We start from the raw sequence: 22,725 nt of genomic DNA on the forward strand, positions 1-22,725 counted from the left end.
ATATAAGGTAAGCTCAAGCAGCTAAAGGTCTGATGATGCCGCCTCTCAACCTCAACCTATTTAGAACACCACATGGAGAAAGGCCACGATTGGAACCGGAGAAGTGTGGTAAATATCCTTTGCTTTGCATAACCGTTCTAGGACAAGAAACTGACAATTTGATAAGGTCTACCCTTATTTACGGTCCAGACTCCATAGAGGCGGCTGCATCATGCATTAGCATGGCGGAAACTTTCAGCCCACCAAAGATCTAACACTTGTTTGGCACAGTGGCACTACATAACCGGAACCTGTGATAGTTGGTAAGGAACCACGGTGATCAAGGCAAGGAATGATGGCCGGTGAAGTGTGGTAGGTATCCTCTGCTTTGTTATCCCGTTCATAAAACAAACTGACATGGCGATAAGGTCTACCCTCCTTCACGGTACATCTACAGCCGCAAAGGTTTGCAAGAACAAAACAGAAGTTCAAGCAGCTAAAGGCTTGATGACGCTGCTTTTTAACCTCAACCTACTTAAAAAACCACATGCAGAAAGGTGAAGATTGGAACGAGAGAAGTGTGGTAAATATCCCTTGCTTTGCATGCCCGCTCTTGGATAAAGAACTGACATGTCGATAAGGTCTACCCTCCACGGGGTAGCGTAGCCGCTTTCACTTGCAAGTACAAAACCGGAGCTCGAGCTGCTAAAGGTCTCATGATGCCGCTTCTGAGCCTCAACCTATATGAAGAATCAAATGGATGGCGGCCAAAGATTATGGCCCGCGTAGTATGGTAAATATATTCTGCTTTGAAAGCCCGTCCTTGAAGAAACCATTAACATGACGGTTAGGTCTACTCCCCTTCACGGTGCTAACATCGCCGGAAACCGCTTTAAGAACAGAACAGATGATCAAGCAGCTAAAGGCCTGATGATGACGCTTCTTAGCCTAAAACCGCTTGAAGAACCAGGTGGAGAAAGGCCAAGATGGGGATCGGCGAAGTGTGGTAACTATCCTTTTTGAATCTTCATACCTGTGAAAAATTACTGATTCTGTGAATAGGTCTACCCTCCTTCATGGTCAACAGCTGTAGCCAACTACTGTGACGCGCATGCTGCCAAAGCTGTCAGATCTCGGCTTTTCTCAATCGCCGATGATTGGGTATGGGTGACGATCCCTATTTCGAGAGACTCGCAGTCATCGCTGGCGAAGTGTGGTATGTAGAAACCCTTACTCGGGTCTCTATGTTCGTGCACTGTACTAAAATAGCAAAAGGTCTACCATTCTTCTTTGCCTTGGCTGCAGATACCTGCGCAGGACGACATGAGTGCCGTCTTCCAGATATCAAAGATGATGTTGCTCGTTAGTCTGCATCTCTCCGAGGGTCGAAGGTGGGGGACGAATCACCTCGTGATGGGCGAGGAGCTCAGGCCGGTGAAATGTGGTAAGTATCCTTTTTGAGAGGGCTTTTATGAAAAAAGTGTGTTATCTCTTCAGGAATGTCTACCCTCCTTCACGGTCCATAGGGTCAGCCACCGGCAGTGGCAAGACGGTAACCCTCAGCCTACCGAAGAAGATACACTCCGTTGGCATTCCTCAACCTGAACCTATCAAAGTTGGTGAGGAACCGCATGACTGATCATGGTAGGGAATCATGGCTGGCGAAATCTGATAAGTTTCCTTCGCTGTGATTTCCCGTCCTTGCAGAAAACTCACCATGCCGATAAGGTCTACCCTCTTTCACGGTGAATATTAGCCGCTATGGCCATGCAAGTCCAAAACCGGAGCTCGTGCTGCTAAAGGTCTCAAAATGCCGCTTCAAATCCTCAACCTACATGACGAACCAAATGGATCCGGGCCAGAAATTATGGCCAGCGTAGTATGGTAAATATCGTCAGCTTTGAAAGCCCATTCTTGAAGAAACCACTAACATGTCGATAAGGTCCACTCTCCATCACGGTACGTACATAGCCTGAAATATCTGCAAGAAAAAACTAGTAGCTCAACCGGCTAAAAGACTGATGATTACATTTATGAGTCTAGAACTCTTTGAAGACCCACATGAAGAAAGGCCAAGTCTTCAAGATAGGGACCGGCGAAGTGTGGTAAGTTTCCTACAGTCTGGTTACGTTTTTGCAGACATCTAACATGTCGATAAGGTCTACCCTCCTTCACGGTCTATAGCTACATCTTCATCATACAGTAGCATGGCAGGACCTCTCAGCCTGCCAAATTTGTGGGAATATTTTGGTACTGCACCGAAACTCAACCGACGCTCATACGGAACGAATTGATCACGAATACGGCCGACCTAGCTAAGAGATTTTCATCGCAAGGCTGCCTGGTACCCTGATTAAATCGATCAAATGGTCGAGAATATGCATGCTGATGATATGGCTTTCCGGAGGTTAGTCGTTCGGATATCGCTTTGCTTGAGTATCGTACTGACGTTTCACGTGATGAACATACAGCTCCAACGAAAGTACGTAAGGTAAGGAAGTGGGCATTTTCCCAAATAGCGCGAATACCCAAGACGGAGTGTATCGACGACGATTTCAAGTTCATCGCGAGGAGGCGCAAGGTCGAATACGATGTCTTTGTACGCAAGACGACTCCATTCTTGGCGGCAAGACAATAGATCAAAGCGACAGCCAGGCACAACTAAACGCACTACTGCACTGTTCAAGGGAGTGAAGAGGGGAATTAGAATGGAGCATCTGGGAGCAAAGTTAGGAAAAGGGCGATATGCTTGGTGATGAGGAGTCTGTGGGATGATGCCCAGGATCAGGCCCTGCTCAGCTAGGGAAGTAGGCATTTGCTCCTGGGAGCGAGAGTCTCTGAGACGAGCGAGACTATTCGAGACGGAGGGTGACAGGGTGTCCATCCGAAATTCGCGGACATCAGGAGGTGGCACAATTTCCTCAGTCGGTTACGATATCTTTATGCTCAAAACGACACCATTCTTGACAGCAAGACGATCGATCAAAGCAACAGCCAGGCACTACTATCAATCGCACCACAGCACTGTTCGAGTGAGTGAAGGATGCCAAGTACAGTGGGGCACATGCACTAGGACAAGGGCGATGTTCTTCTTGATCAGAGACGGAGTTTGTCGGCGAAGAGTTTGTGGGACGATGCCGAGGGTCAGGCCCTTTCCCTGTAGGGAAGTAGGCATTTCCCTCCATTTTCGACGGTACCCGAGGCGGAGGGTGTGGAAGAGACGTTTGCGGTCATCAAGAGGAGGCGCACGTGGAATACAGGTCGCTCGCTGCCGTCGTTCCTATTATCGCATCGCTCGACGACCAAGACTAGTCACATAAACAACGAACCATGTCCACCTACCTACACTGGTTACGCCGGGGTAGATGTGCATTCTGCGCGCCTGCAAGACCGCTTGCTCGTTCAGACAACACAGGTCAGTTCCGTCCTGTCGCGTCGTCGCTAAAAACAAAGAAAGAATGAATGAAAAAGCAACCCAAAGACTGACTCGTTTCTGCAGAAATTCAAGCAAACCTGAAGCCACAACGACGAACAGCTGATTCAAAAGCTGGAGCAGGACGCCATTGAAGACATCAAGCTGCAAATGTTAGAGGGCTTTATCGCTTTGCTAGAGTTCGCGACCTCGTGGGTCGCGCGCTGGCAGAGGGACGAGAAGTGCGAGAAGATGGTCAAAGCTGCGAAATTCAGCGCAAACATGTGAGAATGTTGCGGCAATCAGTAGCAGGCGCAAGGTCGATTACAAGATCACTATGCACAGGAAAACGGTGTCGCGTTTTCATCGCGATATCTCCGGAAATGCCGAGGATCACGGCCCTACTCTGGTAGGGAAGTAGGCATTTCCTCGAATAGCGAGAATAGCGGAAACGGACGGAGTGTGTCGACGAGCAATTTACGGTCATCGAGAAGAGGCGCAAGGTCAAATACGAGGTCTCGGTGCATATAGTGGCACCACCGGTGGTAGCGAGCAGATTAACCAAGGCGATCTTTCCGAAACTTACTAACGCTGGGAAAGTGCAAGTGGAGAAGTAGAGGAGGGGAAAATACGGGTGTTAAAGAAGTGGAGAAGAGAAGAGGGGGAGAGGAGGAGGAGAAGTGGGGTGGTGGGGAGGTGGTATGTTCGAAATGTGGGATTGTGGGATTGTGGGATTCGGAGTGGTGGTGTGGTGGGGTGGTGGGGTGGTGGGGGATGCGACGGGTAAATGCGGTTTACTTATGGCGGAGCAGAATAAGTTTGTAGCGAGTAGCAGTAGCTAGAACTAGAGCAATCTCAAACACCACTCCGCGCTCGTATAATCTTGCCTTCATGCGGTCAACACCCAGGTGACACCCCCTCTCAACCTATTGGAGTCACTGACGAAGGTGATCAGAGTGTCTTCAAAATTCTATACAAACAGTCCCACGCAGCAGTTCGGGCTCGCAGAAGAATGCATCCTATGGCCTCATCCTTCATCTCTTCCGTGCCGTCAACCTGCTGAACAAATGTACGAGCGAGTCCTGCTTGAGATTGCTATCGGTCTAGCTACTGCGACATACTCGCTACTTATATCCAGCCCTGCGCGCCTCAATCATCTGAACATACTCGCCCTCCCCCCCCCCTTTCCTCCTTCCCCTCAATTACCCCACTACCCACTACCCCACTACCCCATATCACCGTTTCCCCACCTTCCAATTCCCCCACTCTCTAGTACACTCGCCATCTACCCTGGCGCCTTAGTATACATTCAACACTTGCTCCCTCACCTCTTCCGCTCACTCGACAATTCCGGGGCTTTGGGCCTGAACTCTACTGTTCCCTCATCAATTCCGAGCTGTGACATTGTCCGTGCCGTCAACTCGTCCATGCCCCGACTTGCTTCCTGGACTCTTCCGGAGTCTGAACCCTTGCGTGCCATAATCGCTTCCGCACCATCCACTCTTCCCTACCCCTCGCGTGGTCCTTCAACTCTTGCGCGGCCTCGCCTGGTTCCATGGTCTCTTCGGTAGCCTCGTCCTTAAGTATACGTTCCCACCACTCTTCCGAACTCTCATCTGATTGCATTTACTGATGCTGAAGATATTTCTGTCAATCTTGCGGCTGCTGAAACAGGTATTCCTTCGGAAGATGTAGTCTGAGTTTGGAGCATGTTAGCAGCGGTCTCCATAGGGAGCAGTGGTGGGCTCACCACCTGTGGTTCACATTGACAGGTCAACACAAAGCTGGGGGTTTGTCTGGACTAGTGGAGGAAGTTTGTTGAAAGGCACGGAGTTTCACTCGAACTTATGATGTTTTGTATGAGAGTTGCAATATCTTCGACGGCTATCTACCGACTCTTATATCTCCTGTTGACGTCTCCTCCCGGCGACGCCGGCCGGCGCCGCTGCTTACCATCCATACCTCTGGATAGTGCTGGTATTATGCTGATTCGCCACACCATCAAACAAAGTGTATCACGACCAACTGTGCATATATCGGCTTTCTGCGGACGTCAGAATTTTCTGCCGGGTTAAACAGCGCTGATCTTGCAGAAATTTTATTAAGCTAGTAATTAGAAGCAACTCTTTGATGTAGACTCAAGCTATACTACACTAAATCCTCCTCAAAAAGCGCAGCCAACATTCTCTCAATTGTAATGACAGAGTCCTCTTTCATAATTGCGATACATCCCGCTTCATGACTACGACACATCCTCCTTCGTAGCTCAGATTCATCCTTTTTCGTGCCTGCGATATATCCTCCTTAACGGCTCGGACACATCAATCAGGAAAACAAATTCTCCATAAACGGAGTCGGCTTCGTTCATAAAACTTGCGACGTTCGGCGCGTTGAGTCAGCTGGAAGCGTGTGAACTGACCCACGCCAGCATCCTCCCTGGGAAAGACGTCAGCTGCGGTTGGGTGTTCGAACGTTCGTTGGAACGCTGTTGGGCGAAACATCATACCTAGAAATCAGTGGGAGTTTTGTGTTATTCATTACTTGCATGTGGCCTATCTGAACAATGTTAGTATCTACACCCCGTCCGCTCCCTCAACTCTTCCCCGGCCTCGCCTTGCTCTCACAACTCTTCCCCAGCATCGCCTGTGACTGGCCCGTCCCCTCTACTCTTCCCTGGCATTGCCCTTGCTCCCTCAACTCTTCTCGTTACTCGCCATTTACTAGGCGTTCTTCCTCGGCCTCGCCTGGCTCCCTGGACCGTTCGCCGGCCTCGCCCTGCCTCGCCCCTGACTGGCCCGTCCCTCAAATCCTCCGTGCTGTTGCCATGCTCCCTGGACACTTCCACTCCTTGACTCTTCTGTGCTCGCTCAACTCTTCCGTCCCATCATGTCTTGCGTGCGGTCTTCTCTTCGTTGCCGTCATCTGATCGCAGCCTTCAACCTTTCGACAGTAGCCCGTGACATAGCTCTGGTGTAATCGTTGCCCTGGTGTACGAGGTGCTCTGGAGAAATAGTCGCTCTGGTATATTGGGTGAGAGAAGATTATGGTTCATGACACCTGTGTATAGTTGGCTGTTAACCTTGGGATCGCGCCATGCTGACGTCACTTAGCACATCGCGTAAAAACATAGGAAGAACGAATAACCCGCTGGCAGCGGCGCCAATGGGTTCTCTCTCTATTCCTCCTAACCGCACCCGTCCCGACTGAATAATACCTCCGGGCCATGTTTCTGGCCCTGCTCATCTTGCCACCGAAACTGTGTCCTCACCCTCCACACCCTCCGCACCCTCAAAAACCTCCTCATCCTCTTCGCCCTTGATCTCCTACTGCTACTTGCCCTAGTGTAACCATCCTGCTGGAACTACCGTTGACAATTTCTTCTCGCTAGATATCAACTATTATCTCCTCTATCAACTCGCTCTGTCGGATATCGTCTACCCCTACTGCTCCTCGTCCTGCTCGTCTTGCCCGTCTTGCTCGTCTTGCCCGTCTTGCTCGTCTTGCTCGTCTTGCTCGTCTTGCTCGTCTTGCTCGTCTTGCTCGTCTTGCTCGTCTTGCTCGTCTTGCTCGTCTTGCTCGTCTTGCTCGTCTTGCTCGTCTTGCTCGTCTTGCTCGTCTTGCTCGTCTTGCTCGTCTTGCTCGTCTTGCTCGTCTTGCTCGTCTTGCTCGTCTTGCTCGTCTTGCTCGTCTTGCTCGTCTTGCTCGTCTTGCTCGTCTTGCTCGTCTTGCTCGTCTTGCTCGTCTTGCTCGTCTTGCTCGTCTTGCTCGTCTTGCTCGTCTTGCTCGTCTTGCTCGTCTTGCTCGTCGTGCTCGTCGTGCTCGTCGTGCTCATCTTGCTCGTCCTGCTAGTCCTGGTCTAGTGTATTCGCTGCCACGGCCTATGTCCTAGATTCGCTACCATGGCCTGTGTCCTGGATTTGCTACCATGGCCACTCTGCTGGATTCGCCTAAGCAACCCCCTCTCGCTGCCATGCACTCAGCTCTCTCTCTCGCTGCAATGGGGATAGCACTGGACATATTGGGTGATCAGGGCGCGTCTTCTCGCCAGCGCGCCAGCGGGCCACCTAGATAGCAAGTTTATATAGAGGATATAATTCACCCGAGAAATGTCCTCTCGCTACCGGCGAGCCGGGGCCGGGAATGAACAATGCGGTGATGACGAGGAGTAGGAATTGGAAGTGAAAGAGGAGGGCGACGACGAAACAAAGGAACATGAGGAACATGAGATCTAGAATCTTTTGGAAGACGACGGAGACTATGCGTGGCGAATTGTGTGTGGTTCTTTAAGTTTATCAGCACTCGCCACAGCACTAGCCATCAGTCTGACCTCATACTCACGGACGCACGCCTCTGAAGAAAATGTTGATATATGCTCTAGCCTGCCGGGCAAAATTAGTAGTTTATAAATGGACCGGCCATCCGACCAAGTGACCCGCCCCCAGACGAAGTGACCGGATATACGAGGTGAACGGACAGTGGGGAAATGTTTCATGGACAGACCGGTCTTCGGGCATATTTGTGAGCAGGTCAGTCTGGCCGCAAATTTTCCGGCGCTAGCAAGTAAAACTCACTCAAGTCGTGGCATAGTTCTATATAGAAGCCAGCAAACTGATTCCCGAGGATAAGCTATCCAACACGATTAAACTTCAAGCAGCAACGGCAAAAACATAAACTCGCGAGCGAATATGCGTCTCCTGCAATTACATGCCTCCACGCTGGACCAGCAAGTGCCGTTGCATGAAGAAAAACGTCAACTGTTCAGTCCACTACCATGGAAGGCAATTTGACTAAAATAATCCGTCGAGTTTGGAAACTCGTACCGAAGCTGCTTTAATTCACCGCCCTCCTAGAATGCAACAATTACCATCAGTAATACCAGAAGCTCCAGCTGTCTCCTCCAAACTTTCCAGTATCGATGGACAGAACACTCCACCACCCGCTACCGCTGTTCTACCAGCACCAATATCAAGCCGCTGCAGTCTCCGCTCAGGTACCCAGACAGCATCTAGCCAGAAAAGGGCTCGGCCTACGGCTAAAATGAACACAGCAAAGGCCATCCAGGGCGATGATAGTACCCAGAGAGATGCTGGAGAGGATGGGAGCGGAGAGGAAGCCGGAGAGAAAGCAGAAGGGGAAGCCGGACGGGGGTTGAGAAAGAGAAGGAGGGTGAAAACCTACGTGACGATGATTTGTAGATTGACTGCATGAGCTCTGTGGGAAGATTTGAGTGTTGAGTCGATAGAAAACTATTGTGATGTCCGCGTATCTGCACATAATTTTGCCCGGTCCGCCCAGAATATTTTCTGACTCGGCAGTCCAGTCAGATCGCATATCCAGTTATTTGCCCCGCAGGCCGGTTTATTTATAAAAAACCAATTTTGCCCAGCAGGCCAGAACATACATAATGGCAGTGGCAGCGCAACCTTGATTACTTTCTTTAAGTTCCAACATCAGTCCTTCCCACATTCGCTACTCCACAAATCCACACACCGCACTCCCTATACCCACGGTTCGATCATACCGGCTCCCCAACGGACTGCCTAACCGTAGGCAGCGCAGAAGATTGAATAGACTAGACTCGACCAAATTTGGGTATGGTCGGATTGGTCGGGCTATATCCCGACTAAAAAAATGTTTGGTCTGGTCGGTCGTGATATATCCCGATCAAAAAAATGGTCTGGTCGGTCGGGATATATGCCGACCGACCAGACATAGGTCGGAATAAGTCGGGCTAAGAAATTATACACGATGAAATCTGGAATCTTTACAATCATCTGTTCTACACCGGATCCTCCTCGTATAGCGCGGCTAACATCTCCCCAACTTCCTTCACATCCGCCTGAGTCGCCGCAATCATCTCATCCTTCTGCCAGATTTTGAGACATTCCACAGCCTCTAGTAAATCATCACGTGCTAATGGTTTCTCTGCCAGCATTTCTGTGGTCTGCCAGCATTTCTGCGACAATTATAGTAACATTCCGGAAGCTCAACACTTCCAGTATTGTTGCGGTCGTCATCCACACATTCCGCACGCATAACTATGACAGAAATTTTTGCGGCTGATAAGGTTATCAGTTATCACGACCGGTCTGTTCTATGTAGAACACTGCCGCCACTTCGCCTTCGTTCACCACCACCTCCACCTCGCGCTCGTTCCCCACTGCTACTCGTCTTGCCGGAACTGCCGCTGATATTGCCTTCTCAATAAATACAGTCTCCTCCCACGATACAGCCTCCTGCATCCATATCTCGTGCTCCCTACATACTGATACTCGCCGAGTGTCTCTTCGTGGATGCCATCTCCTTCCTTTGTGCCATGCCGGCCTAGAAGAGGAGCATGTGGCCGCTCGGACGGGCGGAGGAGGGTGGGAGGAAATGGACGAGGCAGAGGAAAGCGTGGACTGAGAGGAGGATGACGACGGGCAGGAGGAGGAATAGGAAGGGTTTATTAGCCCAAATAATGAGGCATGTACATGTTCTATGCGGGGTATATAGTACAAATAGCAATAGAATAGATATTCTGAAATACACAGGAAATATCGCCTACTCGTAAACACCGTGCACTGAAGGGATTTCTGGCTGGTTGACTACTCCAGCGAGAGGTAACGCAGACGGTTTTCGGTGTCTCCAATCATACACGGAATTGACTGGGCATTTGTCGTTCATGTATGGAAATGAGTGGGCATTTGTCGTTCAGACTGATAATGACTGGGCATTGGTCGTTAATACTGGAGATGCCAGGCATTCATAATGTGCGATAGCGCCTTAGCATTCTCAGCGTGACCAGAGTCAGGAGCGTCTACACGCCCCCAAAGGATAAATGTTTCTTCCTGATGTCCCCTTCGTAGCTCAAATTCATCATTATTCGCGCCTGCGATATATCTTCCTGCGTAGCTGCGAACATACACCTGATTGGCTATGATACATCCTAAATTATATTTGAGATTTATCCTGATTCGTACCTGCGATATATGCTCCTTCGTAGATGCGGTCATTCCATCCCTCAGCCTGCTTTCCCAGCACCCGTCATCCTTACCCCACATCGTTTCCCCCCGGCCCACGCAGCAACGGCGATCAAAGAAATTGATCAACGACCCCCGCCGCGCACAGGATAAGCCTCGCCTTCGTTGCGCTTCAAGCACCAACCCAGGAACGAGTGCCTTCTCTGGCTTCTTAATTCCTGGGAGACCGGCTTAGGCCGGCCTACCGACAATGCTTGTCGGTGTAGGGACTGCCCACCACCTAAAGAGATGAGGAAGGCTGGAAGAGGGCGATTCCAGTGGATCTCAGAACGCCGTGGGACCGGGGTCCGCGACGGCTCATCTCACTTCTTGTCGGTGTACAGGTTGCCAGCCACCTAAAGAAGTGGCTGGGAAGAAGCGAACGCGGCGACTGGTAGGAATCGAAAAAGGCCGTGGGTCCGGGGTCCGCAACGGCGCATTCGTTCAACAACAGCGTACCTGGGCTGAGAGGGTCCTCATTGGAATAGTGAAAGGTAACGTCTGCCTCGTATTTGTTGGTCTCCTCTTGCTCACAGTTCTCGATTGAACCTATCTGCTCCGCGTTCAGGAAGAGCTCGTCTGCCTCGGAATCCTCGTCTGAGTCAAAATGGAATATTCCATCCCTTGATCCTTTGAACTTGTCACGAATGTAATCGTATAGGGCCTGGGATGGGCTGGGGCTCGCTAGGTCTTTAAGTGTAGGTCTAACCGTGTATCTAGGAATATCTTCAAGCCTCTTCTTGAAGCCGTTGACCACCATGAGGAGCTTCGCCCGGTCGGTGTTTATAGATGATCCTGCCTTGACGGGATCATCCTCGGCCTTTGTAATTTCTTCGTGGTCCTGTCCGGCAATCGCCTCAATTGCGCGGCGGATCTGATTGCGCATTCGACGCATGGGGCCGCGGCCCACAGGTCGTTGTTCCGCGTGGTGAACCGCTCTCTGGAGCGGGGTGCGGGGGTGGTGCCGGGGTTAAAGCCGGAGAGTAGTGAGAGAGGGGATGAAGAAAAGGTGGAAGAGGAAGTCGAGAAGTCGAGAAGTGTAGAAGTGGGGTGTTGAAGAAGTGGAGAAGTGGGACAGTGGAGAATTAGAGGGGTAGAGAAGTGGAGAAGTGAAGAGGAGCAAAGGAGGAAAAGTGGGTTGGTGGGTTGATGGGGTGGTGGGGTGGTGGGGTGGTGGGGTGGTGGGGGATGTGACGAGCAATGCGGCTTGCTTAGGGCAGAGCAGAAGACCGTTGTAGCTAGTGGCAGTAGCTAGAAAGAGAGCGATCTCAAGCAACACTTGGCGTTCGTATAATTTTCCATGCACAGGGTGATCATCCACGCGAATCGCCCTCTCTACAGACTGGGAAGGCGACGCTGGTGATCAGAATGACATTGTAATCCTAGGCTGAATGTCCTGGTCAATGCCCAAGGTACAACTGTCATCGCGGAAGTTGCGGTCGAACTCCATTTTGTCAGATCAGCGGGGAGAATGCGAGGGTGTTGCTATCGCCATGCCGTGCAGACAGCAAAAAATGCTTTATGCGAGGGTAATGGCGTCGGTATGTGCGAGGGTCATCAAGTTGAGCGTCCGCCACCAATACTCACTGAATCTGTCAGAGTTGGGGGTCCGGAATGTGTGGATGAAGACCACAGGAATGATGGGCCTGCGGAAGGTGGCTATGACCGTCGCAGAGATGATGGCAGTCCACAGCAATTCTGGCAGACAAAGCCTCAGCGCGTATCGTCATCGGTATGGTGTATGATGGCCTATGGGAGGGACCTGAGATTCTGGAGGTAATGAGAACCTACGGTCCGGAGAAACTGTGCTGTAAATGAACATGACAAGAATTAAGATTCTCTTCTATTTGACGGAATCATTGCATTCGACGACACCCCCGCAGCCCGCTGGCATGCAGCATGCAGCTTACAAACATAATGGAATCCTGCTGTTGAATATAAGAGGTAGATAAAAATGATAATTGTAGTATTCAATAGTAGATATAGCAACAACATTGTGAGCGGCGACCTTCCTCTATATAGAAGCTTCATAGACTAGACTATTTCTGCATCGATTACTTCAGGAGGTTGGTTTTCCGTGCTCGGATACACCCTAGAGTACGCTAGAGACCTCGTCATCTTCGGAGTCCGGACGTCACATATTCTAACAATCTCGACTTCGGAGTGGGGATTGCCCTGCTAACCGAGTCCACTCATCGCCGCGGGGAGGAGTCTTGACCTCGTTATGGATAGTGCACGTACCTGGCTATCCGGAATGAGTGGTTCCTATTTCCTACACACATACTTCAATCGATCTATCTTGATCCCCCACGCCAACTTACACAGCTGCGGATGCGGCTGGGAAACAAATTACGTCAAAGACCCGTCCGTCACGAAACGCACTCACGACATCTGTGTCGCCCGATACGCGGGAGAGGATCCTTACTCACGACTGTAGAATTGATATGCGCCCGGATACTGAAGGTAGCAAGCAGGCTTAATATAGAAGTCGAGCAGGTCGTTGACACGCGTGAGTTGATGATGTGTTGCCGACCGCGGGGAATCCTTAGTTATACGTGTCAATAGCGCAGAGGAGTTGTGGTGGGGGGAGCGCAGGAGTGCCTGCTGGGAGATGTAATTTCATGGAGGCCCGGAGAAAAGTAGACATACTTAGGCAGCAGGAGAGTAATCGATGGAAGGAACTAATTCTTGGGACTTGATAGTAGCTCAATAGGAGATTGTCTAAACTACTGACACTCGTACCGCGATAATGGAACGAACTAGTGCGAAAAACAATAGACGTTTAGCACCTTGACACCCAGCAACGTTTTCCATCTATCTACGCCTTATCAGTCCGTTCACTATCCTCCTTCCTTCCCTTCTTTCCTAGCTTTGGTCGGCTATCAGCAGATGCAAAAGACGAGGAACGCGGAAGCATGGGCTGTTCACCGAAAATGATATTATGACCGCAAATGCAGCAGCAGTGATGAGAGTGAGGGCGCCGGGGCGCGGTTGGCTCTTCTTCTTCATCTTCATCTTCCGAAGTATTGGTGGCGTCTCCATATTTGAGGGTGTCACCGTCTTCGACGACACATGTCGCTTCGGTGTTCTACTCTTCGGTCGTTTGTTCCTCCAAACAGGATATCCCTTGGATATCCGGCATTGTGCCAAAGAAAAGCTCAAATTCCACTGATCACAGCACCCGAAAGCGCCATCACCGGCGACAAGACTCCTAAGCGCAACATTAGCACTCGCCCATGCACGGCTGTAGCTGGAAGACTGCACTTGCCTGACTTGTCCTTTGGGTGGTCAGCTTGTCCAACGGCCCGGTGTCGTTCGCGCACCCACACCCAGTTGTCATCAGCCCCTAACATTCCGGCGTTGCCACGATCGTCTTTAGGTACTTCCTCTTTGTACCTTGAGTACAGGGCATCCTTCTAGACACCCTTAGAGTGATCAGGGTACCAATACGCGTTATACATCCTCGCGACTGAGGGCCAGGCGTTGCCCAGATCTTCCCTGAGGAAATGCATCACGCACAATTTCTCGTGCGTGTAATTTTCCCTCAGGGCGACCAGAGTTTTGTGTTGCGAGTGGCCATGCGTCTGCCATGTTCTTGTGGGTGGTGGTGGTGGTGGTCTTCGATCGGTGGTTCTGGATGATGTGGAATATTGATCTAAAGCTTGATGCATTATAATGATGGAGTAAAAGGATGACTTGGAGGAGATTCATCATTGTGATGTGGTGGGAGGATGATAGTTGAAGTGGTATGTACGGGTGAAGGGGGGAGATGAAGAAGAGAAAGAGAGGAAGAAAGCAAGCTGCAACCCACTAGCGCACTGAAGATTGCTTGTGGGAAGTGACTGCTTTTCTTGAATAGGGCACACAATGGCTTCTTCGACGCTGGCGTAATACCACGTGGGCTCGTCGGCTGTGACCACGCATAAAGGTACCGTGTCTATCTAGTGCTCAGAGGATTACGCTGTGTGCAGTGCTTGGCTAACTGCGATGACACGTGGCTGACTGCGGTGAGACCTTGAGAGGTGCGGTCAGACACGGACAACTGCGGCCAAGCATGGACAACTGTGGTCACAGATAGTAGCTCGATAGGAAATTGTCTAAACTACTCACACTCGCACAGTGATAATGGAACGAAGTATTGCGAAAAGCAATAGAGGTTTAGCACCTTGATACGCAGTGATGTTTTCCGTGTGCCTTACACGCTTAGACGTCCGCATGGCTGTAGATGACCTAAAATCCCAAAGGCTACACATGATGACCCGGCGTGGACCGTGCGCATCTCAGAAGTAGAAGGTTGTAAGTCTTTCCTACGTACCAGTATTCTGCCTTGGACAAAACAAACGTTTATAGAGGGCCACTCGGGCCCGACGAGAAGTAGTGGATTAACTGAACATTTTCTATCTATCCATCTCTATCTCTATCCTCCATATTCCCGACACTGCGTGGGTCTTGTCAGACCGTCCACTATCCTCCTTTGCTTCCTTCTCTTCTGGGTGCGGTCAGCTACAGTGTTCTTCATAGACCAGTCCCGACCAAGTTTGTGTATGGTAGGGTCGGTCAGGATATATCCCGACTAAAAAACACTCTCGTCTGGTCAGTCGGGATATATCCCGACCAAAAATAAACTTAGTCTGATGGATCGCGTTATATCCCGATCATAAATTTTCAGGTCGGGTCGGGATGTATCTCGACCGACCAGGCATAGGTCGGATAGGTCGGGCTAAGAAACAATATTTGAAACCGGAAATTCTCTAAATACCGCTAGACACTAAGGAATTCTGTGCGGCTGATAGATTTAGCAGTTAACCCGACGTCGGCCGACCTGGGCCGACCGAGCCTGGCAAGGTCTGGTCAGTCAGGATATATCTGGACCTCCTAAAGCCTATGACTGGTCGGTCGGCCGACTGGTGTGGTCTGTGTAGAACAATTGTCAACTATGAGCAGAGGAGGAAGATAATTCATGCGCAATCATGAGGTACTTACTGAGCTTCAAATCACAACCGCGGACGCGGCGGCGATTAACGGGAGGGCGCGGGCGGCAAAGCCGCTCCGGTGGTGGGGGCCATAGCCCCGGACTCGACAATTTCCAGATCACGACCGCGAAATCGGCGGCGATGGGCGCGGGTGCGCGGGCGGCAAAGCCGCCCAGTGGTGGGGGCCGTGGCCCCGGACTCGGCGTTTCCCACCTTGATCTCCACTTATTTTTGTATCTACCTCGTACTAGGTAATATCAGACCGTCCACTATCCTGCTTTCCTTCCACGTTTCCTAGGTTCAGTCAGCTATGAGCAGAGGAAAAAGACGACTCATGCGGAATCCACCGAGTTAGTCACGAGGATGTGAAACGTGGCGGGGAAGGCTGCGAGGGGACCCCACGTTGACTAAGCGGAAAACGGCGCCGACCAACCAGAAACAGAGCGCAAACTGCAGCGTCCAAGAAGACGCCGCTGTAGCTCAGATGTTCTGCGGAAGCAATAAGCCTCAGAAATAGGAAGGAAAATATCCCGATAAATATAGCTAAGAAGGACTCACCCGTGAAGTAAGCTGTGTATGTGTGTCTTCTAGATGAGTCGAAGAAAGCGCGTTGCAGCAAAGCCGTAGTCGTTGGAAATTTGTATTCGAGATGGAAGTCGAGATTGCTGTCGAGATCGAAGTCGAAAATCGTGCGCGTTGTTTAGCAAGCTAAATAACAGGAGCGATGAGGAAGAAGAAAAGGGGGAAAGTGGAAGTGGAGAAGTGGAGAAGTGGATAAGTGGGGTGGTGGGGTGGTGGGGTGGTGGGGCAGTAGGATTGTGGGATTGTGGGATTGTGGGGCTTGTGGGGTTGTGGAGAATGTGACGGGGAAACGGGGCTTGCTTAGTGCGTAGCATAAAACCTTTGTAGCGAATGACAGTAGCTGGAACGAGAGCAATCGCGAGCAGCACGTCGCGCTCGTGGAACTTTTCATGCACGCCGTCATCAATGAGGTGAATCGCCCTCTCAACCGATTGCAGACGCAGACGCAGGGGAAGGTGATCAGAGTGGAATCCGAATCTTAGACAGACACACTTGGTCACCGCCGTAGGAACAGCTTTCATCGGGGCAGTTGCGGTCAATCTTCATTCCGTTAGGGTAATCGGGGAGAATTCGAGTGTTGAATATAAGAGGTAGATAAACATGACAATAGTAGTCGATACAAAAGGAACATCGGGAGCAGGGAGCTCTCTCTATATACAAGCTTCATAGATCAGGAAATCCCTGCATCCATCCCTTCAGTAGGTCCATTCTCCGTCACCCGTGCTGGGAATGCCGGATACTCCCTTGGAGTACTAGGGACATCGTCATCTCCGGACGTCCCATATTCTGACAGCGACGATGTAGCTATCGGCGTGAGGTCCAGCCTGCAAAACATGCCTTGGGCGAGAGCGATGCTGTCGCTCTGTGCGATGGTCATTGCATGATTCCATCCAAAGACACGCGCGCGGGGAAGCATCATGCCGCCCACCACTGATATTCTCTCCTCCTCTTTATCAGGTCGTCTGCGCCTAGCCGCCTTCTCGACCGCCCTGCAAACCGAGTCAACACATTGCTACGGAGAGTGCAAGAAGCCAGCTATTCAGAAACAGAGGTCCGTCCTTCCTACACACGACTTGCATCGATACTCCTTTGTCTACCACGCTATGTAGTAAGTCATCCATGCGGCCTTTATGGCAGTGCGGGCAACATCCCGCAAAGCCCATCGGCTGGGCTGGGGCTGGTGGGCTGTTTTGGTAGCCCAGGCTGATGCCAATCAGCTGGTAGTCCAGCCCGCGCTATCAGGTGGGCTGGGCGGGCTGGATCCTAAAATTGGTAGGGTAACACCACGACAATAGATAGCAAACAACGTTGGTACCAGTAGGCAGTGGCGTAGTAACGGGCCGTGGTAGCAGAGCTTTCTCTCGACCCCGCGGAGCTAACAGGAAAGCAAAGGCTTGGAAGTTGGTGGTCGCCATAGTCTAGTAAGGCCGCATGCGACAATAATTGATGTTCTGTTCTCTCTCTCATAATAGACACTACGAAACAGCCCCACGCTGGCAGCGCCCTCAAGAAAGAAAGACAGGAGACAACACGGAGAAAATAACAGTACATGAAATTTAAAGCTACTCCACAAAGAAGACAGGTCTACAGTTGCGGACGCATGCCAATGCCGCAAATGTTCGTAGGCCTCAATGATCTCCGGCTTCAACCCTTACCGGCGGCCCGTCGCCATGCGTTTTGAGCTACTAAACACGCATCGTTCCTGTGCTAACACATGCGGGAGGTGATTTTGTCGCTGTTATTGTTGGGATACAGATTGTGGCCGTGCCGCATCCACCATCCTCGACGGTATTAGAAGTAAGACGCATCATTTAAACTCCCTCGCCACGGCCCACCAGCCCGGCCTGGGCTACACTCGCCGGGCTGCGGACTGGCTCTGCTTGGGCTGGGCTGTTGCCTACACTGGCGCCTACTTCCTCGTCTCATTATTTGTGCCCAGATGAATTCTATAGTCGTGCGTAAGATTTCAAGAGGTAGGAGATGAGGATACGCGGTGATATCGTTTGGAGAGGTAAAGGCGGAACACGGGGGAGAGTCGCTAGGGGGCAGCAGGAGGAGCGGGCATGTAGGTCCACAGCGGTCTTCACTGTCAATCTACTTTTCGCTTGTGTCAGCCCGAGGCGGATGGGCAGAGGAAGTGTGGCGCCGCATCCGACTGGCCAAGCCGGGCAGGAGAAGGCGTTCGTTTGTTTTCCGTAGTATAGATAGGCTGGATGCAAAAAAAAACAGGAAGATATCTCTCTCTGCTCTCCGTCGCATCGAGCAACGCGGGTCTCGTGAGTGCGTTTCATGGCGGACGGTCCTTGTCAAAGTTTTCTTTCTAGCCGCATCCGATGCAGTGTGTGTTGCGTTCCGGACGAGGAAAGATCGATTACACCAAGTGGTATTACGCGAGCGACAAAGAAGCTACTGTGCGGACCATTCAGGAAAAGCAGTCACTACCCACAATAACGTGTTGTGGGCGCTTGCAGCTTGGTTTCCTTTCTTTCTCTTCTCCCTCTCCCTCCTTCACCCGAACATATGACTTCAACTATCATCCTCCAACAACATCACTTTGATGAAGCACCTCCAAAATCATTCTTTCACTCCATCGTTATAATGCATCAAGCCGTCTCTACCGGTGAGCCCTCGAAGAAAAAGCGCAAGTCGATCGCCGCCGCCGGCTCCGACAATAAACCAAAGAAGACGAAGACCGCGAACGACGACAACAATGCACCTGCGACTCCACGCCCGAGTAATGCGACTGCCGGCTTGAGTAATGCGACTGCAGGTCCGAGTAAGTGGCTGCCGGACCGAATACTGCGACTGCCGGACCGAGTACTGCGACTGCCGGACCGAGTACTGCGACTGCCGGACCGAGTACTGCGACCCTAGCCACGAGTCTGCAGGCACCTGCGGACTAGGTGTGGGTGAGCGAGCGCCACTGGGCGATTGAAGGAGCTGACCCTCCAAAGGACAAGTCAGGTAAGTGCAATCATCAGCTGTGGCGGTGTATGGGCGACTGCTAACGCATTCTGCGGCGACCTAAGAGAAGAATAACGAAGCGACATGTGGCGTCGAAGACGGTCACACCCTCGAACAGGGAGACGCCATGGACACGTCCAAAGACGATGACGAAGACGAAGAGCCATCCGCGCCGCGGTGCCCTCACTCTCATGACTGCTGCTTCATTTGCGGTCATAATCTCACACTCGGTCAGTAGCTCATCATTCTGCATTAGTCGTCGTCTTTTCTTCTGCTGGTGGCTGACTGATCCTAGGAAACAAGGAACGAAATCAGGATGGTGGACGGTCTGATAAGACATAGGTAGATGGAAAATGTTGCCGGGTGTCAAGGTGCTGAACGTCTATTGTCTTTCACATTACTTCCTTTCATAGATTACTTTCCTGCTACCGAAATCTTCGTGGTGTTATGCCAACAGGAGTACGAGTAGTTTAGAGGATCGATTATTGAGATACTATCAAAGCGCAAAAAAAACATTTCCTCTCGCATGACTTCCTTCCAGTGATTTCTTTCCTGTTATACAAGTAATTATTTCTACTTGTATCCGCGTGTGCGACACATTTCATCACCCATCCAGCATATCCTGACGTCAAATTCCGCATCGCCCTATTGACACTTATAAAAGAGAATCCGCGGCAATCTGCATCCTGTTGTTGACCCACGCGTGTCAATGACGTTGTAGACCACGATGTTGAGCCTACCAATGCAGGCAACACCCCGCAAAATCCATGGGCTGGGCTGGAGCTGGTGGGCTGATGATTGATCTGATGGCCTCGGCTGGAGCCGATGCGCTCGCAGCTCAGCCCAGGCTATAAGTTGGGCTGGGCGGGCTGGATCCTAGAGTTTATAGGTTAACACCACAACAATAGATAGGAAACAATGATAGTAGGTCGCGGCGGAGCAACGGTCCGTGGTGGTAGAAACTAGAGCTTTCTCTTGACCCCGCGCAGGTGGCAAGAAAGGAAAGGTTGGGATGGTGCTGGTCGTCATAGTCTAGCAAGGCCGCATGAGACAACATTTGATGTTCTGTTCTCTCGACCCTGCGGAGCTGGCAGGAAAGGAAAGGTTTGGAAGTTGATGGTCGCCAAAGTCTAGTTAGGCCACATACGACAAACTTGAAGTTCTCTCTCTCTCGCATGATGAAATAGAAAACAGGCCCACGCCGGCAGCGCTCTCAAGAAAGAAAGATAGCAGAGTATAGGAGGAAAAGACACTACATGAAATGTAAAGCTACTCTACTAAGAAGACAGGTCCACAGTGGCGGAAGTATGCCAAATCACAAACATTCGCTGGCCTCAATGCTCTCAGGCCTTAAACCATACCGGCGGTGAGTCACCACGAGTTCAGCGCTACTAAATACTCGTCCTATCTCTGCCGACATATGCGAGAGGATCCTGTGGCTGTCGTTGGGATACAGGAGGTGGCCGTGCCGGATCACCCTCGATGATATCAGCAGTGAGACGCATCATTGGAACTCACTCACTACCGCCCACCAGCACACGTGTTGTAATATCTCACTCGTTATCATCGCGGGCTCAGGCTCGGGCCTCCGCCCCTTTCCTATACTCGAGGCTACAGCCTCCCTCCTCTAGACACACTAGAGATACTGTACTTCATCCATTCAGTCACTATTCACAACAGGTTATGAGCCCGGCATAGCGCCTCACCTCCAAAGAAAATACACTCGCACAAATCCGCTCGACCACAATCACCATCGAAAAACCAAAATGGCAACCGATAAGACTGTCTACGCTTCCAAGTGGGGTACCATCAACAAGCTCACCGAATTAAATTACCCAAAGTGGAAGAATGACCTGTCGCTGGTTCTGACTGCCATGGATGCACTGGAAATCGTTGCCGGTGAAGAAGAAGAGCAACCTCCGGCCGGCAACTCCGTAGCAGCCAGAGCTGCCCAGGTCAATTACCGCAAGCGACAGGCAAACGATGCCAAAGCAATGCGCTTCTCCTGCAGCGATGCAGTAGCAGTATTCATCGAAGAGCTTAGATCCCCATCAGAGATGTGGAAGACTCTACGGGATCATTTAGATTCTACCTTATCCTATATGGGGAGAGTTAGCATCGCTAACCAATTCCAAGACTCCCGCCCGGTCGCCGGAGAGAGTATGAAATCGTACATCGCACGCCTCCAATCCTTCTTTACACAACTCGCTGCCTCCACCGAAGCAATAACAGACCAAGCCCTACGAAACCATATCTTTCTCACCGTACCTACCACCTTCAAACACACTATTGCTTACCTGAAGCGCACGCCAGAAGTCACCAGAGCAACGATAAGTACTGCTCTCACGGAGGATGAGCAGGATGAAGTGCAAGAGAAAAGCCTAGGCGACGCAAACCTCGGTGCGACATCCGGCAACGAAGCCTATTCCAAATCTGGAAAAGGTGGAAAACAGAGGCAATCGCAGCGTAAGACATAAAATTACACTAACTGCAATATGGAAAACCACACCACGGAAGATTGCGGAAGAAACAAGACCCGCAAACACGCACGGACTAATAGCATCGTCAGCTTTCACTGCCTCAAGGCTGTCCACACGATGAGAGACTGCAGCCTATGAGTACGGGCACTCCAGCACTGGAAGAGCAGAGAACCAGCCAGGGCCCTACGCGCGGCCCGCAATTGGGAGAACCTCGCCAGCAACCCAGAAAATTTCGATTGACTAGCCGACCAATTCAACTCGGCCAGAGTAGGCTATTTCGCTCTGGCCATCGTAATAGCACCCTCTAAGTGGATACTCGACTTCGGCGCCTCACAAGATATCTACAACGGCAGCCCTAATATGTTTACCTCCTACAACCGCCTAATGAACCCGATCGAAATCAAACTCAGCGATGATTCTTGCATTCTTGCCACCCACTACGGCTCCCTACTAGTCCAAAATCACCCAATTGAGGCACTTCATACACCTACCATTCGTATCTCGCTGTTCTCGGTCGGAGAGTTCGACTCTCGAGGACACAGTACGCTCTTCGTCAACGGCTACTGCACTATCACCTCACCTGGATCATAATCTACCTTGACAGGCGGCCACCGTAACGGCAGACAGTACCACGTTGACGCACAGATCACTTCTCACGCTCTACTGAGCGCGTCGGTGCCTGATCAACAAGCGATGACATCGCTACCCATCGCTGAATCCAAACGATGGTACAAACGGCTTACCCACCTACGCACCACTGTAATGAAAGACCTTATCGAGAGTTACTCTTACAATGAAAATGAAGTATGTGAAATGTGTACTCTTGTGACACCCCAATAGACTTTCGGGTAGTCACAGCAAGAGCGGTTGGTTTCAGAAGGATTGGAACACATGAATACATAGTCATAGCATAGAGACGAGTGAGGGAGGAGTGAGCAAAGGGGATCCAGAGTCTAAGCAGTGATCGGCGACACAGGCGATGCACGGTAAAGTCCGATACGGCCGAGATGGCCTGAGGCGGTGCATCATGGAACCCCGTAGAAAGACACGCCGATCATGGAACCTGTTAGAACGCGCGAGTACCAATGTATGGACGAATTGAAGCGTGTAGAACCGGGCAAGTTCTCAGTGCCGACATAAAGATGTGTACTGCTTACTCGGAGCCACGCTCGGGTAGGAAGTAGTAAGCACTTCTCGCCTAGTCGAAACCACTATCCCTGCGTCATCTTACAGCGACTGTATTGCCTACACTCAGTGGGTGACTCTTCGAAGCGCTTACGACAGCGCATGACCCAGACCGCGTTTGCAAAAGAGTTTCCCACGACAGAGTTTTT

The 22,725-nt window shown here is 51.1% G+C and overlaps 6 protein-coding genes across 6 annotated transcripts; 4 read left to right on the forward strand and 2 right to left on the reverse strand.

Moving 5' to 3' along the window:
* Positions 1-965: 965 nt before the first annotated feature.
* BZA05DRAFT_434112 (uncharacterized protein) lies at positions 966-3,679 on the forward strand (the record flags this gene model as incomplete). The annotated part of the gene is made up of 11 exons (XM_051486306.1): positions 966-980; positions 1,042-1,140; positions 1,285-1,423; positions 1,506-1,598; positions 1,922-1,938; positions 2,023-2,084; positions 2,451-2,461; positions 2,499-2,578; positions 2,855-3,011; positions 3,345-3,394; positions 3,515-3,679. The coding sequence occupies 11 exons, from the start codon at positions 966-968 to the stop codon at positions 3,677-3,679; spliced, it is 888 nt and encodes a 295-aa protein (XP_051342721.1).
* Positions 3,680-6,729: 3,050 nt separating this feature from the next.
* On the reverse strand, positions 6,730-7,223 carry BZA05DRAFT_463835 (uncharacterized protein; the record flags this gene model as incomplete). Its single annotated transcript, XM_051487719.1, has 2 exons — positions 6,730-6,752; positions 6,836-7,223. 2 exons carry the CDS (start codon positions 7,221-7,223, stop codon positions 6,730-6,732), a joined length of 411 nt encoding a protein of 136 aa, XP_051342722.1.
* A 3,410-nt stretch (positions 7,224-10,633) lies between these two features.
* BZA05DRAFT_416250 (uncharacterized protein) lies at positions 10,634-11,287 on the reverse strand (the record flags this gene model as incomplete). Its single annotated transcript, XM_051485382.1, has 1 exon — positions 10,634-11,287. One exon carries the CDS (start codon positions 11,285-11,287, stop codon positions 10,634-10,636), a length of 654 nt encoding a protein of 217 aa, XP_051342723.1.
* Positions 11,288-13,133: 1,846 nt separating this feature from the next.
* On the forward strand, positions 13,134-13,771 carry BZA05DRAFT_389077 (uncharacterized protein). Its single transcript, XM_051482725.1, has 3 exons — positions 13,134-13,261; positions 13,321-13,603; positions 13,661-13,771. Exon 2 carries the CDS (start codon positions 13,334-13,336, stop codon positions 13,562-13,564), a length of 231 nt encoding a protein of 76 aa, XP_051342724.1. The 5' UTR covers positions 13,134-13,261; positions 13,321-13,333; the 3' UTR covers positions 13,565-13,603; positions 13,661-13,771.
* Positions 13,772-18,545: 4,774 nt separating this feature from the next.
* BZA05DRAFT_471622 (uncharacterized protein) lies at positions 18,546-19,401 on the forward strand (the record flags this gene model as incomplete). The annotated part of the gene is made up of 4 exons (XM_051487971.1): positions 18,546-18,806; positions 18,902-18,911; positions 18,977-19,141; positions 19,207-19,401. The coding sequence occupies 4 exons, from the start codon at positions 18,546-18,548 to the stop codon at positions 19,251-19,253; spliced, it is 483 nt and encodes a 160-aa protein (XP_051342725.1). The 3' UTR covers positions 19,254-19,401.
* Positions 19,402-20,677: 1,276 nt separating this feature from the next.
* Positions 20,678-21,982, forward strand: BZA05DRAFT_416252 (uncharacterized protein; the record flags this gene model as incomplete). The annotated part of the gene is made up of 4 exons (XM_051485383.1): positions 20,678-20,929; positions 21,048-21,071; positions 21,263-21,377; positions 21,690-21,982. 4 exons carry the CDS (start codon positions 20,678-20,680, stop codon positions 21,980-21,982), a joined length of 684 nt encoding a protein of 227 aa, XP_051342726.1.
* Positions 21,983-22,725: the final 743 nt, after the last annotated feature.

Source organism: Tricharina praecox (genome assembly GCF_024521635.1).
Source record: "Tricharina praecox strain CBS 144465 chromosome Unknown BZA05scaffold_4, whole genome shotgun sequence".
NCBI lineage: Eukaryota > Fungi > Ascomycota > Pezizomycetes > Pezizales > Pyronemataceae > Tricharina > Tricharina praecox.

What these genes read in the sequence shown, in the direction of transcription:
- BZA05DRAFT_389077 (XM_051482725.1), top strand. Translation starts at nt 13,334, where the DNA reads ATGACCGCAAATGCAGCAGCAGTGATGAGAGTGAGGGCGCCGGGGCGC.